At 56.6% G+C, this 17,818-nt stretch overlaps 1 protein-coding gene across 22 annotated transcripts in view; it reads right to left on the bottom strand.

Moving 5' to 3' along the window:
• Window positions 1-17,818, bottom strand: part of MICAL3 (microtubule associated monooxygenase, calponin and LIM domain containing 3) — a 134,436-nt gene that overhangs the window by 42,867 nt on the left and 73,751 nt on the right. For 19 of the 22 annotated variants that reach the window (XM_053916665.2, XM_071220222.1, XM_053916668.2 and 16 more), the window contains 3 exons: window positions 13,046-13,232; window positions 5,582-5,670; window positions 5,030-5,117 (listed from right to left, as the gene is read on the bottom strand). In XM_053916665.2, coding sequence (XP_053772640.1) covers window positions 5,030-5,117; window positions 5,582-5,670; window positions 13,046-13,232 — 364 coding nt within the window. Of the gene's footprint in view, window positions 1-5,029; window positions 5,118-5,581; window positions 5,671-13,045; window positions 13,233-13,708; window positions 13,873-15,310; window positions 16,154-17,818 lie in introns of those variants that run through there. The other 3 variants (XM_053916672.2, XM_053916670.2, XM_053916669.2) reach the window with 3 other exon arrangements.

Raw genomic sequence — 17,818 nt, forward strand, 5'->3', positions numbered from 1 at the left:
CAGCTGGCAGAGTCCCATCTGCTGTCACAGCTCTCTGAGGTGCTGCCCAGCACTGTCCGAAACAGCCACGGCAGCCAAGGCTCAAGCCTGAGGGTCACACATGCACGCCTGCCCCTCCCCATCGCCCATCCGCAGTCAACTCACTGTGACCTGCTGCATCCCCCACGCCCCTAAGCAATTCCTCTCGGCCTGGTGCAGGCTCCCGGACACTGACTGACCAACGGACTGAAGGCCTGGGGGTGTGTGGGGATGAGAAGGCCAGGGGAAGCCACTGAAACCCCCTCTGGCACAGATTCTGAGCCCGCATTGCTCTGAGGGTCAAAGAGCAACAGACATCCATGCTCGGCAGAGCTGTGAACTCGGCATGGACGCAGACCCTCCCTGCCAGGTGCACCCAGGACCCTGCCACTCGGCTCCTCACGTCCCAGGAGGCCTCCAGGCCTTGGTGACGACAGACACCAGGTCCCCAAAGCCCATCAGGAGCAGCCCTGGCCCTGAGTGCCCCCTGCACGCTGCCCTCTGTGGGCCCATTTGGCACCAAAGCTGGGTTGTGCCACTGTGCCCACACAGCACTGTGTGGGAGGCGGGGACAGGCATGTCCCTCCAGGCTGGAGTGGACAAGCAGGACTGGACATCCCAGCTGAGCGTCTGGGCCACAGCGAAGCTGACAGGGGACAGACGTCACCAGGGAGCACAGAGTGAGAGCCTCAGGCACCAGGAGTGGGGCAGGGGTGGAGGTGGGGGGCCCCTGCACCTCCTGCAAAAGCCCCAAGTCTGGAGAGGGGGTGGAGCTGCTACCAGTCCATGCAGGCACTGGAGTCGAAGCAGGGTCTGCACATGGCATGGAATACCCACCCTCCGCCAGCTCTGCCCTTGGCTCTCACTCTGGCCGATCAAACGTGGTACGTGGGGGCATTTCTTGTCCTTTTCCACCCACAGCTGCTACAAAGTTAATGTCTTCCAACCCCGAACATGGCAACATGTACCCCAGGCACCCACGCTCAGGCTCCCCGTTTTAACACAGTCCTGCCTCCTCCCCGCCCTGCCTGCCCTACTCCCTTCCCCACTCTAATCAGGAAAAAGGGAAGGAAAAGAAAAACTCAGAAACCTGAAGATTGTTTGGAGTTTATTCTTTTAAGAATGGTAACACTTGTTAAAAAAAAAATTAAAAGCACAACACCTTAGTTTCACAGAAACTGCAGAAAACAAAGTTACACAGTTAAATTAAAAACTCACAAAGATACACACCAAAAACTCAGACAACACAGGTTAAAAATGAGGGCACAGCGAAGGCTTTGGGGAAGGGCAGGCAGAGGTGGGTGGGACACTCCTGAGCTCAGCCGCCCTCCCTCACCTGCTCACTTGGGCTTCTGTGGGCCCCGAGTGGGAGCCACCTGCCTGCTGCCCCTACCGCACCCTCTCTTTTACCCTGAGCTGAAGGGCGTGGAGAGGGTCCCCTTTCAGGGATACACTGGACACTAAATGGCAATGAGCAGCCAAGTGGAGCTGCAGCTGAGCCTGAGAACACAGTGGGGTGGGGGTGGGGGGCTAGCGTTCTCTATGGAGTCTCCCCAGCAGAACCTGGGCCTCCATAGTTTGCTCCTGAAACAACTTCCTGAGGCTGGGAGTAGGTCCTGCCCAGTTTCTGAGCTACTGACCCCCTGAGTCCTGCCTGCACGGGTGTGCTGGCTGCCCGGCTCCCTCCCAGGCAGAGCAGAGCAGGAGTCTGGCCGGGGTTGTCTTGCCAAGTTCAATCCCTTGGTTTCCAGAATTGAGGAAAAAGGACCTTTAGAAGCAGCTTCGTTATTATTGTTATTATTACTTAGGTCACAATATATAGATATCTACTTGTATGTAAGAAATTAAATCTCTATAAATAGCTATGTGTACAGACATAAATACTCACACATCACCATTAACTATGACTCCTAGGCAGGGCTGGGGTGCTCAGCTGGGCTGCAGCATCTCACGGATCTATGAGCAGGCTCTGCAGAGACGCCCCTCCGCGGGAGCAGGAAAAGACATCTTGATAGGAGCCAGGCTGAACGCCTGCATGGCCCCAGGGCAGGGCCCTTCCAGCTGGGCCGCGAAACAATGCCTGCGTTTCTAGTGCCCTTCCAGTGTCAGGCAGGGGTGCTGGGGGAAGGGAACGGGCACCTGCCGGCAGTCCTTTCTCTGAGAGGCCCTTCTTAGGTTAAGGCTGCCTTTTCCCTCAGGTGAGGAGACAAAGGGTTTCCCCCATCCTGTCTGTTGCCCCTTTTATGGTTATCCACCACCTGAGAGGTGACCGGGACTCCTCTGGACAAAAAAAGGGGTCCATGCGGCTCAGGGTCACGCACACAGGCGGGGAAGAGCCCACTTGGGGTTTTCCTTTCTCTGCCGGTCGGTGCCCGGACTTCTCCTGAGGTCAGGGCGGGGTACGTGGGGCCCAGGAAAGGCACTCTGGGTCAGGGGGGACACTGGGGAACGAGGAGTTTACAGGCTTTGAGGACAGAAAGGAGTCTCTGCGTCACAAGCACACCACAGCAGCACTGTCAACAATGCCCTCCAGACACCGAGTCAGGCAGCAGCTCCAGACGGGATGACCACAGAAAGACGACACTGCACTGCAGGCCGAGTCCACTTGGACCTCGGGGGCTGGCTGTGTTTTGGTGCACAAGGAAGGGGCGGGGCCAGGCACTGCAACGGCACGTCCAGCCTGCTGCGGGGGACAGGGCCTGGGGGGCGGGGCCTTTGCTCTGCACAACTAAGCTCACTGGCTCATCTCTCTCTCCTCCTGAGTGCAGGGGGCACATGGTCCCTGGGGTCATGGCTGCCATCTACCACACTCGAGGATGCCAAAACCCTGAGTTTTTCCGAAGCTTTTCCAAAAGGAAATTCTAGTTAACCAATCAAAGCTTAATTTGGGACACAAAGAAGGAAATCCCTGTCCAAGGAGAAAACAAATCCCTCCCATGGCAACTATGAAAGACCACCCACGCCTCTGCCCCTTCTGTAGAGGCTGTCAGCAAAGCACTCAGCCTCCCGGGACAGAGCTGCTGCCTGGGGCCGTACTCAGCCCCAGAGCTCCCGTCTCTGGAGCAGACCCCAGGCCTGGCCCTCTCACCATCAGCCGGGCCCTCTCCAGGGGGGACAGTGCCTGCCTCCCTCACCCAGGGCTCAGGGTCTGGGTCTGGGTCTGAGATGTCACAGCTCAGGCCCCTTGGGCTACAACAGGCAAGTCACCTTCAGAGCACAGAACCTTGGGGACTGATTTTAACTCAGGGCTATGAGTTTTGGTTTGTTTTGATTCTTTAAGCACATTGCCAACTCTCACTGTCCCCCATCAAGACTGGGGTGGGGGGATCACTTTGCCAAGGCTGTGACTGTCTAACCCACTCTCATCTCCTCTCCCTGCTCTTAAGGACTCTTCTCCTCAACAGAACCCTGAGACCCACGATGCCTCCCAACAGGACGACAAGAGCCCCAGACTGAACCACACGGAAGGGAGCAGTCTGCTCAGGAGAGCCCAAGCCCCACTGAGCCTGCTCCTCTTAAAGACTGTCTTGCACGCCGCACCCGGAAGGAAGGCTCAATCCCTGGGACTGTTTTTACAGAGCAGCCGGGCTCCTTGGAAAACCTGTACCTGCTGGGTCAAGACCTGGTCAGACGCACACTGTGGTGCACAGGACCCTGACCAGGCTCGATCCCTTTGGCTCTTTTCTCTGCCGGCGCTTCCCATGTTCGGCAAAGGGCTGTCAGCCCTTCATAGGACAGACAGAGTATAAAAGGCTCAAGGCTACAGAAGGTTTCAGGATCTTCCGTGGCATAAAACGTGGGTACAATCTGCAGGGCACTGAGAAAGCCTCCCTGGGTATGAAAAGGGCCCGCGCAGGGGGAACAGCCCAGTTTACCGCGCTTGGCTTCCAGTCCCTGCGTCAGGGGTCCCCCCGGGCGCACCCCGCCTCTCCTAGATGCATACTAGCTCTTCCGCACGGGAAAGAGGTGGCCCTGGGCCCTTTCACATGAAGGCTGAGTAGGTACCTTTGTCTCTTCCCACCCCCTGCCTTCCCCACCATTCCTGGCATTAATTGACCATCTTAGTTTTTTCACAGTAGGTTTTGTGCATCTTTACATGGCTGCTTCCGATACATTTGCTTTGCCTGAGAGGAAACGTGGGGCAGACACACGGCCCTGCTGACCTCCCAGCTCCCCCACCCCCCGCTGCTGGCTCTGGGCTGAGCCGTGGGCATGTCGCACAGGCTGGCTGGACGTGGAGCAGTTTTAATGGGAAAAACGCAATTCTTCATAGTGAGTGGGGTGCCCACGAGCCCCCAAGTCCTGCCCTGAGACCAAAGAGACTGCTGCTGTTGGATGGTGTCCCCCCGCCCCGACATGGGAAGGGGAGTTAACAGCACAATGTTCCGTCCTCCTGAGGAGGTCACGTGCCCTCAGTGGTCAGGGCAGGGCACGACCTTCAGTGATCACAGGTCAAAGAGCAGACAAGTGTCAGCCCACCAAGACACCTAAATAGGGAGTGGGACGCAAGAGTTCCAAGTTCAGGTGCATGCCAATCCAGACCGAGGGTGCTTATCCACCTCTGTGCTCCTCCGGGAGTCCCAGACTAGAACCGCAAGAGGCCCTGCGACTCTGTGCTCGCACAGGGTCGGCGGCAGGGCAGCTGCTTCCGAAGTCCTGGTGACCCGGGCGGAGCCTGCAGCAGCCACCCCCATGTGTCTGATGGCTGCAGTGACACTGAGGTGTGCTGCAGCCTTGGGGGTCCCACTCGCTCACTAGACGGTGCCCCGGCAGGCCCCAGCCTGCCCTCGAAACTCCCCTCGGATCTGCACCAGCACCTCCGACAGGCCATAGAGAAAGGGGACTCCGAATGCAAGCAGCTGGCACATGAAAAAGGAGTCCAGGGGGTTTTGGGCTACCTGAAGCCCAATCGCAGAAATGTTGCTTTGCAGGTGCTGGCTCACCCCCCTAGCTTTGTCACACAGGCCCAGCGAGTGACGCGCCACCCAGCCAAACAAGGAAGTAAGGCTACCTGGAGTTCTCTCCGCAGGGCCAGCAGCACCGCTGGCCCTTCCACTTGTGTCTGCCGCGGGGCCCTCCTGCAGGGGTGCTCTGGCATCCTAGGAAAGTCCACAGGGAGAGGGGTGAGGGGCCGAAGCCGCCGAGCTTGGGAGGCAGGGTGCCCAACAGCCCAGAGCCGTGCTGCTCACACAGTAGGCCTTTCTTCAAAAGCCACTCCTCAGGCGCGTCCCGAGGAGCAGACGCCTGGCTGCACCCCAGACCTCCTCCCACGAGGCCCTCTGCAGGGGACAGGACACCGCCTGCCTGCACTGACTGGGCGATGACTGTGCGGCAGCGAGACTGAGGGAGGAGCTACTGACTCTCAGTGACAGAAGAGAGAGCAACGGACCGTGGCCCCAGTGAAATGCCCCCTCCCCAAACTGGACTGCGGATGCCCTCCAGCGCACCGTCCCTCCCCAGGAGGGGCAACTCGGCGCCTGCTCAGCAGGCGCTGCGGCTGCACCCTGACCAGTCCTGATGCCGAAGCACTCAGGGCCTGCTGCTCCCTCAGGAGGACCCTTACCTTCCCAGACAAGGGGGTCACCGCCGGTCTCTTCCTCTGCGCGGAGCCGGATAGGCGGTAACAGTAGTGAGGTTTGCAGTAGAATTTACCTGCGGGGGGCAAGAGGCAGGGGAAAGGGGCATGAGCATGGCTCCGTGACTCTTAACTTTACTCCTGTCCATCTGGACACAGGGGGCCCCCACCCCGGGCTCAGGCTTCTTGTCCCGGAGGCCAGGCCCCCCTAAAACTTTGATTTACCTAAAGGGGAGGGGCTTCCTTTCCACATGTGAAGCCACTGGGCCAACCCCCAGCCAGCGCCCGACGCCAGGCTGGCACAGGGTGGGGGTGCGGGGAGCGCACACAAAGCAGCAGTGTGTGCGGACAAAGAGGGGTCACATGAGAAGGGGGAGCGGCCTTTCTGGGGAAACCGAGGATGAACCCAGGCGCAGGGTGGAGGCGTGGGGGCTGCAAGGGCGGCACTGGACGCCAGTTAACCCTGACAGGACCTTCGGCCAGCACGGCTCAGACTGTACCACGTGACCTTACTGAGTCCACAAACAGTGAGGACAAAGCCTACGGACTCTGCAGTGGACTGTAAATAGCGAGGCAGAACAAGACAGAATGGAAAGCATTCGAGTGCACAGCACAGAACCAGGGTTAAACATTTGAAGTTACTTCTTACAGCGTCTGGCTGGGCCTGTGTTCACTGGGTCCTGAGGTGGCACGTACTCCCACAGTCAGAGGTTTGAGAAACACCAACTGGCTTTTCCCAAGACGCTGGGGGCAGGAGCTGGTCACAAAGGGTCATTCTCCCCCACTCTGCTTTACTCCCACTGAAACCGGCTCTTGAAAACCACAGGGCAGTGCCTGCCTGCCACAGACACGCTGCCGCGGGGGACCCCGTCACGCTCCGCTCAGGAGCAAGGGCTCCTTGGACGAGCAAACTGCTCTCAAAGTTGAAATAAGGAAACCTCACCAGAAAAACAATAGGAAAGATCGGTAACACTAGAGCTGTTTTTAAAAACAGAAACAATAGAAACGAAATCAACAAACCTTTACTACATTAATTCAGAAACATGAGAAGATAACAAAATCAGAAACGAAAAAGGATACGTTCCAACTGGTACCACAGGAATTCAAAGGACTGTGAGAAATTGCTGTGAACAATGACATGCCAACACGCTGGACGACCCAGAAGAGAGAAGTAAATTCCTAGAAACACACCACCTACTACGAACCTACAACACGAAGAAACAGAAAATCTGAACAGACCAAAACAAAGCGAGACGACTGAATCAGTAACCAAAACCCTCCCCAGGCAGAGAGGCCCAGGGCCAGATACCAGTTCACTGGGGAACTGCACCAAGTGTTTACAGGACCGACAGCAACCCTTCTCAAACTCTTCCAAAACACTGAACAGGGGGCAACGTCCCCAAACTCGTGTTACAAAGCCAGCACCACCCCCAAACCAAAGCCAGATAAGGATACCACAAGGGAAGAAAACGACAGACCAACGTCCCTGATGAGCGCTGATGCAAAGCTTCTCAACAAAACAGTAGCACACGCACTCCAAGCACATGCGAAGGGTCACTCGGCATCATAAACTGGGTTTATGTCTGGGATGCAGGGTGACTGAATGTAAGCAAATCCACAAATGTGGAACGCCACGTTACCGTTACAGGATGAAAAACAGGAATCACACGATCATCTCAATCAATTCAGAAAGAGTATTTGACAAAGTACAGCATCCTTTCGTGAAAAAATGCTCCACAGATTCAGTGTAGAACAAATACACCACAATATAACCAAGGCCACGCATGACAGCCCATGCCAACATCACACTCAGGGGTGAGAGGTTGAAAGGCTCCCTCTGAGATCGGGAGCAAGACAGACACACCCACTCTCACCAGTTATCGGACAGAGAACTGGGAGCCCTGCCCCCACCAGGGCCCCTACAAGGAGATGAAACAGAAGGCGCCCACACGGGACAGGAAGACGCAGTAATGTCTTTGTCTGCAGATGACGTGACCTTATATGGAGGAAATCCTAAAGACTCCACCAAAAGCCTTCTAAAACTAACCAAAGAATTCAGTAAAGTTTCCGGATACAACATCAACATGCCCCCAAAACAGCTGCATTTCAATAGGCTAACAAAACACCTGGAGAAGACATGAACCATCCCATTACGGCAGCATCAGAAACAAGAAAATGCTTAGGAATAAATGAAGCGGGTGTGAGAGACCTGTCCACCGACGATGACACGAAACTGAAGACGATGCCTGGCAGGATGTCCCAAGTTCATGCGTAGGAAGAATTAATAGTATTAAAATGTCCACGCCACCCAATGCAACCTATGGGTTCGACGCAACCCTTAAGAAAACACCAAGAGCATTTTCCACAGAACTAGAAAAACAGTCCTCAATGTGTATGAAGCCACAGAAGGCCCTGAAGAGTCCAAGCAGCAACTCTGAGAAAGACCAAGGCTGGAGCTGCCACACTCCTGACTTCGGATGGTATTTCAAGACTTAGTGTCGAGACCACAAGATCACGGCAGGAAAGCAGACACACAGGCCAACGGGCCAGAATCAAGAGCCTGCAGCTAAGCCCACACGGACAGTCCACTGATTCTGACAAGCGGCTGAGAGGCTCAACAGGGAGAGAGTCCCTCCAGTCAATGGTGCTGGGAAAGTGGGGAGAGAGGCATCAGCCTCTGTCTCCCGCCACTCACAAAAGTGACCCCGAAACGGACGGAAGCCTCCAGCGTGAGACCTGAGGCTGTAAACTTCCCGGAAGCAGAGGGGACCAACTCCTGGACACTGGTCTCAGAAGTCGTTTTCTTGATGCGACGGCAAAAGCACAGCAAAGAGCAAAAAATAAGCAAGTGGGACTGCATTTAACTAAAAGCTCCTGCGAGCTGAAGAAACCATCAAATGAAATGAAAAACCACCAACTGAATGAGAAAAGGTGTGTAAATCATGTCTGACATGGGATTAACATCTAAACTAGGTAAAGAACTTACACAGCTCAATAGCACAAAATCTGACGACCTGACTGAAACAGTTTTCCAAAGACAACAAACATGGCCAGTAGGCAGATGAGGGGTAGCACCAATTGTCAGGGAGACGTGGGAGAAACCATGAGGTGTCCCCTCACGCCCATCACAATGGCTGTCAACAAACAGAGCGAGAGCTGGCAAGGGTGTGGGGGAAAGGGAGCCCTTGTGCACTGCGGGTGGGACTGTGAACAGGTGCAGTCACTACGGAAAACAGTGTGGAGGGTGAGTAAGTTCAAAATAAGACCGCAGTAAGATCCAGCAGCTCCACTCCTGGGTGGTATCTAAAGAAACCGAAGTCGATTAGAGACGTCTGCACCCATGTGACCGAGCATAGATCCCACGGCCTAGGGGTGGGCGGGTGGGGAGGGAGGATGGTGACGGCACAATGAAGTGCTGCTGGTCACCGAGAAAAGAAACTGGCGGCATGGGCTCAGTGAAATTCGTCGCACAGGTAAAGACAAACATGATGTGACATCACCTCATGCGTCACCTAGAAAGACATGCCCAGAGAAGCAGAGCGGAGGGGTGGCTGCCAGGCCTGAGGGGTGGGGACAGGGCCCAGGGTACAGAGTTCCTCTCACGAGAGCAGCCAGGTGGGGGCCTAATGTGCTGCACGGGGGCTGTCGCTCACAGCACTGGGCGCGGCACTGACGGTCGTTAGGAGAGGGGATCTTGGTGACTATGGGACAGGACAGAGGGGCCCACACTGTGGCGGCCAGCCGACAGGCCGGGACCGGCCACCTCACTGCTGACGTCCCTGCGGGGGAGCACAGCCACGGGCAGATTTTTTCTGCTGGGACACAGTCTCCCTTTACCATCGGTAATAAACCACTTCACCTTCAACTTGGACTCAGATAAAATGTAATCAGGAAAGATGTGAGTGCTGACATCACACACCACTTTTTTGTGTTTTGTCCACATGATTCCAACATGGCTCCGACTGTGGGGCCTGGCCTTGCCCACCACAGAAGTGGACACGACCCAGAGGAGTCGGGCAGAACACCCCTTCCCTGCAGCCCACCCAGCACGTGGTCTCTAGGAGCTGGCATGTGGCTGAGCCGGGCTTCTGAGAGCCTTTTGGGGTTCTTGTCGGTGGTGCGGGGGGCACCCTTCCCTGAGGCCGCTCCTGGAAGGAAGACGTGAACCCGACGCCCAACTCCAATCTGACTGGGTTTCCTATTACTTGTAACCAAGAGTCTTGCTTGTTACAGAATCAGAAAACCACAATCAGTTATAGTTACTTTCATTCCTTTCTTCCACTCTTTCCCCTGCATTAATTTGCTTTTTCCTACAAAAGTAGAATCCTAGATTTTAAAGTACAATGGAATAGGTAACCCACCAGCGGGTTCTCAGTGAATTAGCTACAATATCTTAAATTAATAGGAACAAACGGTCTAGGTTTTAAACACAAGCCCCACGAGCCTAACCAAAGGCCATTTTCAAAGACATCCCAGAACCTTGTTTCTTCCAGGAACCTGACGTCGGACCACAGTTTAAACTCTGTCTCTACCTTTCAACAGCTGTGTGAACCGTACGGCTTCTGCTCCTGCACGGAACCTGAAGACCCGCCTGCCCCGCACCCTCAAAGGAGGTAAGGAAGTGAGATGCCACGTGTCCCAAGGCACAGGTGCCCACCGACAGGTCTCTTCTTATACTCAACCCAGTGGTGCTTTCTGCTTCTCAGACTGATTACAAAACGAGCTCATTTTATCTGACACTTCCCATGTGCCAGACTCTATTATAATTGTTTTACATCAACCCATGTAATCCTCAGAGTCCAGTGAGGTCAGTTCTCTCGTCCACCTTTCACAGAAAGGCTAAGCAGCCAGCCCGGTGGCCCCACCCAGCCGTTCTCAGACAGGATCGGACGCCTGGCTCTAGAGGCACTCCCTGTAGCCACTGCACCATGTCTCCCGCCATACCCGTGTGATACACGAACCACAGGCTACGGCTGATGCAGTCAAGTCCCTGATTTTACACAGTCCAAACGAAGTGTGGAATCGTGGTGATTAAATATGGGAGTGAGTGGATAAGGGAACCGGAGAAAACAGACATCTACAGGGAAACTGGGCCCTGAGCTCATTCACCCAGTGCCATCACATCCCAGGCTGCAAGCTAATCACCGAGGACGCTCCCGTCAGGAGACAGCCTGGCCTCTGCATGGAGGGAGCAGGTAGCATGAGAGGCAGGACCAGGCGGTGGTGAGCCCTGTAGGCCAGATGTGCGGATGCCTCTCTAAGGATGTGAGCGACAGGACGCCCCTGAGAAGGTAGGGGAAGTGCGCTTTAGGGGAGGAGACAGCGAGGGCCAAGTCCTGGGGCAGCGAGGTAACCGTGTGTCCAGAACGGACAGGAGACCAGTGTGGCTGGGCACAGGGAGCTGGGGGCAGCTCCCAGTGGAGAGGCTAGAGACCTGGACCGGGCGGTGGATGCGAGGCCCTCTGCCTGGGAAGGCTGGCTGCTGTCTGCACTGCAGCAGATGCGAACTGGGGAGATCTGATTTATGCCCTGGCTGCTTTGTGGAAGCAGCCTATGGGGGCAACGGTGGGGCAGAAGGCCCAGCGGTCCAGGTGGAGCTGCAGCATGGCTGGGGTGGGCCTGGCAGAGACGGGTGGGGCCCTGCACACACTGCCTCTCAGGATGACAAGGGAGACTTGAAATGCTCTCTGATCTGGAGCTCATGTCTTCAAACTTGGCAGCAGTCAAAAACTAAGCTAGCACTTGACAAGAAAAGGAGCGGCTTACTTTGAGGGCGGCTTGTGTCCCTCTATAAGGGCTGAGAGGAAGAGTACACAGGGACAAAGGGAAGACATGCACTTTTTTTTGGGAATGTGTGCTTCTCGGTTTACCACTTGGAGCTGACACGGACCCAGAGTTACTACTCCCAGAGCATCTGAACTAAAGGGGATCTCAGAGAGTGCAAATGTGGGCAAGCAACTTTTAACCTCTGAGTTCAGCTTCCTGACTTGTAAAATTACTGTGACAGAACCAGCCCGCCAGGGTGGTATAAGGGGGGAATGACCCCGTAGGTGCTGAAAGGCCCGGCACAGCGCCGGGGTGATTTCCTTCATCCTGAGCCACACTTTCCCTGGCCTTTTCTTTACTTATCAGAGGCCCTGTGGTTTGAGTTCTGAATCACACAGGGATTTGGTTGGAGAACAGGCTCCTAAAATTCCACTCTCTTCTCCAGCTTACCAGGCCTGTGTGGAGAGGCTGATGGAGTGCATACAAAGTCCACCTGGGTTAGCCTGGGGGAGCTGGGTTAGCCCACTGCCTCCCTGCTCCAGGTCAAGAGCAGGGCACTTACCCAGCTGGCTCGTGCTTGCCTGTCCCCACACCACCGTCACCCTGTCCCTTCAACCCCCCGCCCCCCGCTGAGTGTGCCAGCTCTTCCCTCTGCATCTCTCTCTCTGTGTTGAGCCTGAGGTTGGATCAGTCATTCCTAATGGCTCCTGAGCTCCCGAGTGTCCCTTCAAGTTAGAACCTACATGCCATAGCTCTGCCCCACCAGATGCCCTGACACGGCTGCAGCCCCACAGGCACTTGTCCCATCGACACAACCAGAGGGCCGCTCACACTCTGCTTATGTCCCCGAGAGGACACGGCAGCGACGAGCACGCTGTCCATGGGCAAACACACCTGGGAACCCACAGGCCAGTCCTTAAGGGCCCCTCTTACTAGGCAGATCACATGGGAAGAGGCTGAAGTAACCCAGGCATCGAGGACAGTTAGGGAGATGTGCGGGGGCTCTTCCCGCCAGCCCAGTCCTTGGAGATCTAAGCTGCTATCCGAAGGGCAGGTGTGTGGGACAAGGGAACACAAGTCCAGACCAGACAGCACCCTCCTCATCTCGAGGCCACCTGGGCCCTGCCCTCGCTGGGAGGGGCTTCCCCCTGACGGGGCAGGGGCCCCGGGTCAGGATGCTGAGTTACCTCCTCTCGGCCCACCACTGTGGCTCTGCAACGGCCTCTCCTGACTCACAGGCCTTTGGCCTGTCCACGCATGACAAGAGCAGTCTGGCTGCCCGAGCGGCTGTCTCCTAACGGCACATGTCCCTCTGCTGGGCCCAGGTACCCCAGCAGACTCAATTTACCCAAGATGCTATGGCTAAGAGCGGAGGCCCCAGCCCAGCCCCGGCGTCCTCAGGAGGCCCAGGCCTGAGAGCCCAGGCAGGGGGTCTGGTGTCAACGTGCCGTCACTGGGCTTAGACAACAAGTAGGATCCCCCTCCTCCAAAGTCAAGACCAGACTGATCCACATCGTGTCCCTTGTACCCAGTGTCCCCGAGGACGGGAGATGACTGCATCCAGGCCGTTTTCACCACCAGTCCCTGCGCGACACGGGGCTGCGGCCCCAGGACTCTGGGGGACTGTTTATCAGCGTCGTGGGGAGAAACAAAGGCTGGAGAGACACGGAGGAGAGGGAGACTCACCGTCCTCGATGTCGTAGGCGTAGGCTGACAGGCGCAGCGTGGTGGCGCAGTACTCGCACTTGAAGCAGCTCCGGTGGAAGAACTTGCCCTCGGCACTCAGCCGCTCCATCACATACACCCGCTTCTGGCAGAAGTAGCACGTGTCACTGCCTCCCAGGTTCTGCGGGAACTCCTTCTTCATGGAGCCCTGCGGAGGGTGGGGTGGACACATCAGGGTGCCATCTTGGGCCGCTTCTGGGGGCACGGCCTCCCTGGAGTCCTGCTGCGAGGCGGCCCGAGATGCTCCCTTTGCTCCTGGACTGCCACAGTGAGTGTCCCGTGTCCCCCACCACGCTCAGCACCAGGCGCTGCTGCATCCATGTGAATCAGCAGCCGAGAAGAAACCTGAGTCCATTTTACAGAGGTGCATAAAAATCAAACCAAATTGTTCTGACAGAACTGTTTGGGAAGGTCAATAAAAATGCACAGGACGTGTTCACGTGTTTCTGCATGGACGCGGGTTCCTAGCCTCTAGAGGAGTCACTCTCAGAGAAAGCGAGTGAGCTTCCCCACCAACACTCTAGCTGAGCAACAATTATAGTCCTGGAGATTCAGTCACAGAACTCAGACATGCTCGAAAATAAGGACCCTCGGCACACGCAGGCCCCACGTGTCACTGCGGTTCTCAAAACGAGGCAGGCGTGTTACATCTAGAGACGGTTCCTCAGTACAGAGCTTACCAGTTCCTTCTTGTCTAGAAGGGTTTTGGGCTGTTCTTTCCTTTGAAGCTGATTGGCTATCTGCTCAGCCAATGAGCTCACTCCACCTGTGTACATCTTTATATACTTCTATTGGTTGGAGGTTACAGAGAGACCAGAATGAAAGGAATGAAAAGGAAAAACAAATGAATTAAGACGAAGAACTCTTTAAAAGGTGCACAGTGAACACAAGTGCAGCAGCAGACCACGCCCACATGGTGTCCACAAGCAGGGAAGCAACAGGTGTCGGTGTCCACGCGGAGCAACAGCTAGGTCGGGGACTGCACCCAGGACAGGGGCCCGTCGGTTGTGTCTGTCTGGGGAACACAGTGCTGTGCACAGGGGGGGCAGGCGGGTGGACAGACGGGGTGCAAACACAATGCAGTGTAAGACAGGCCTTTGTCTCTGGTGACTCAAACCTCTCAGAGAACTCAGGGGGCGATGCTGTCCGGACGGGGCACCCAGCCAACAGCACAGTTCCGGGGTTGGGAGGGCCTGGGGGTCATTTCCTCAGTGAGAAAGCTCCTTCTTGGAAAGGTAGACCTTCCACATGAGTAACAAATAACCTCCCTCTTTGTGGCTGACGCTCTACTCGTAACCCTGACGGGTGCATCGGACATACCCTGGCTTTATCTGGAAGGCCCCTGCCAGCCCACCTGCACTGTGGATGTCTGTGTTGGGTCCAGGCCCCAGGGCCAAGCTGCCAGCCAGCTGGGGCGGGCAGCTCATGCGCAGCTGCAGGGCCCATGCCCCCAGCACGCAGACACGCTGCTCTGTTCAGTCTTGGGAAGTCAGAAAAGGTTTCCATACCAGAGGAACTGGTTTCTATAGGTTGAAAAAGATAAAAGAAAAAAACCTAACCAAATCAGTCCTCTTTCTAACAATGCTGAAGACTCAACAGGAGAAACCATCCAATTCTAATTGCAAGCCTTCCTGCTAAGGAACCCCACTGTGAGCCTGGCTGGGGGAACAAGGCCAGAGTCTTGCTGGCTGTCCCTGGGAGGCTCCACGCCCGGGACGCTTCCGTGTGCAGACAGCCAGGACGTCTGCACACGGGACACTCTGCTCCTGAGCTGCGTGACACAGGGTTCACAGGGCCGCTGTCTCGGGGAAGCCGGCACTGCAGTTAGAAAGGGTTTGAGTGGACAGACACCAAAGCCACGTGTGAGGGAAGCGCTGAGTGAGGCGTGCCCTGGCTGGCAGGACAAACAGGAAGCCCTGGAGGGAACGCTGACCACGCCAAAGTGGGCCAGTGATGCTCTAAGGCTTGGCTGGAGCTGAGGCTGAGGACTCAGGTGCATTTTAGTGGCTGAGAAAAATAAGCAGCCTTCACACTGAAGCTTCCTCAAGTCAGGGTCCCTGGGAGAGCTGAGGCTGGGAGCTGACCAGCGCCAGGCAGAGCGGAGCTGATGCGAGGGAGTGGGCACCGCGCTCCACTGATCTGTGCAGGCGACTGAGGCCTGGCTTGGGTGTCAGGGGCGAGGCTGGGATGCAGAGCGGGCCCTGGGGCCATGCTGTTCCACATGCCACCCCCTGCCCCTGACACCGCACTGTCAGGACAGCCCTGGGATCAGCTCAGGGCTGGCTGCGTGCACAGGCCTTTGTCACACCCAGGTCTGAGGGACGTGATGATGTTTACAAGTATCTCCCCAAGAGAGGCTCTGTCTGTCCTGGGCATAAAGAGCAGGTGGTTTCCTTCTTCCTGCTCTGAGAAACGGTCACAGTGCAGCCACTGCTGGACTTGTCCTGCTGCCGCCACCTGTGCACCTGCTTCCACACACCCCGTTCATGGCCAGCGCAGGCTTGAGGACAGGAAGTGACCCTCCGTCCTCTGTCCACGACTGTGAGGCTGGCTCAGGCCCATAGTCCTTAGTGACAGTACGTTCATGCCGCTGAAGAGATCAGCTGATCTGGGGTTCCTGTTTTCTAACACACGTTAACATAAAGACATCCGGAGTTAGAAACCTAACAGCTGGGAAGTGTTTACCATCACTGACACAGTTGAAATGTACTGAACGTAGGTTTATGTCCACAGAACATGATGCAGCAGAAGCTGGCAGCCTCTCCAACACAGGCACATGCTCACAAACGGCACACGTAAAACAGGCTGATGTGCACACTCTCTCACACACACACACAGGTCCCTACAGGAGACGAGCCAAAGTTGAGCGCTCTGCTGCCTGCCCGGGCCAGGTGGACACGTGCAGAGACGTGCGCAGAGGCTGCGGGCACACAGAGCTCCGCCCGGCTCTAGGCCTGCTACCTGTCGCAGGGAGTCAGAGGAGGGAGAGGCAGGGCGGCTGGAGGAACGGAGACTAAGAGAAAGCTCCCACTGGTCGACAAAAAATCGACGAGAAGGTTCAGACTCTGGCTATAAAACACAAGACGGAGAAAAGAATCAGAGGAAACGTTAAGTCGCACACGGACCTGGACCTGCACAAGCCGGCACTTCCAGGGCCTTTTCCACTTCAGACCCGAGAAGCCACGTGGTAAAGAAATGCTCTCAGCAGCAGCAGCAGCAGCATGTGCGGCCTATCCTCCCACCCCCACTCGACCCCCTGAGTTGGGTTCTCCTGGGCAGGAGATGCAAGTCTAGGGGGAAGCTTGCTCCCCCCACATGAAAGACAGCAGTGTGGCTCTTCCTCCTCCTACTGCCAGTGCTCTGCCCACAAGGAGTCCGCCCAGCCCAGAGGTCGCCACGAGAAGGGACGTGAGGCTCCCAGTTCCCTGCAGACTGCAGGTGGTCCATTGGCAGTGTGGGCAGGGTCTCTGCAGGGACAGACCTGCGCAGTTCCTGGACACAGGGAAGGTGGCGGAGGTTTTGGCAAATGAGAAATGCTCAGTTTCCCAGCAGCCCACACTGACATCGCAGCGCAGAGGGATGACAGTGTGAGCGTCACCAGCCTGTGCTCCCCATGACTAGCTGAGGGGGAGCTGGGGGGGTCGCCGCAGAGCAGTGTGACCCAGCAGGAGTGACAGCAGACTGAGCTTCTGGGGGATGGGAAGTGGGTGTATGTGGGATGTGGGGTGCAGTGGAGCAGAGGGCGGCAGCCTGCATGCAGCGCTGTCACGGGAAGTCCTGAGAGGGTGTGGCACAGTGACGCTGAGAAGCCTCTGCCCTGCAGCGTCTGGAAAGCAGCCCTCTGGGAAAATGGAAGGAAGCTCCCTGCCGCCACCCTCCCTTCTATGCACGGCTGCCCCAGACCCTAACATCCCTCCCCACTAGCGTCTCCTTGGATTCTACACGCTTCCCCTGCTCTTCGTCTCAGTAAAATCCTTCAAATCCTCGTTAAATATGTATTCCCCAGCACACAGGGCAAGGCCCCACTCTGTGAAAATGCAGAGGCCGGGCTCACAGAGCTCGTGCGTGGAAGCCATGCTCTGGGCGGCCCGACCGCATGCCTGGCTCAGTGCAGGCACAGGGACCTGGCCTATGACCAGCTTCCCAATGGACCCGAGAAGCCGCCGAGCGACTGCAGAGCCAGGGCCCGGCTTCTTGGAGAGCCAAGGCGGGAGGGGCAGGGAAGGCGGCTGCAGGCCCATGTGAGGTTAGCAGGGGCACAGCCTGCCCCACCTCCCGCCAGACCACCTTTACAGGTGATAGCAACCACCAGGGAGGGGCATGACATAAGCAGGCTTTTAAAAACAGGCACCTCTGCTTCCCATCAAGTCACCCAATGGCCCAATGTCACTGCCATTCTCCCCTGTGGGTGGTGGAAGCCTTCCTCTGTGACCCTCCCATTGTCATCGTTGTCATCGCCTTCCTTCCCTCGATCCTCCTCACACTCAGGAAATCCCCATCACTGAGTGCTTCCACCTCAAGCCCCACCTCTGCCCTCAGAGCTGAGCGCAGGCCACCTGCTGGCTGGTCCCGCCCTGTGCCCTGGGAAGCCACACACGCGTGCTGGGGTAGGAACGGGGTAGGGGGCAGCAACAGGGTGCCATGGGTCCCCAACCATAGGATCTGCCCAATCAGAGTGCTGTGGTGGGCACTCTGCGGTGCATGCTGCCGGCACCAGTCACCACTGTCAGCAAA

This window comes from Desmodus rotundus, chromosome 13, assembly GCF_022682495.2.
Source record: "Desmodus rotundus isolate HL8 chromosome 13, HLdesRot8A.1, whole genome shotgun sequence".
NCBI lineage: Eukaryota > Metazoa > Chordata > Mammalia > Chiroptera > Phyllostomidae > Desmodus > Desmodus rotundus.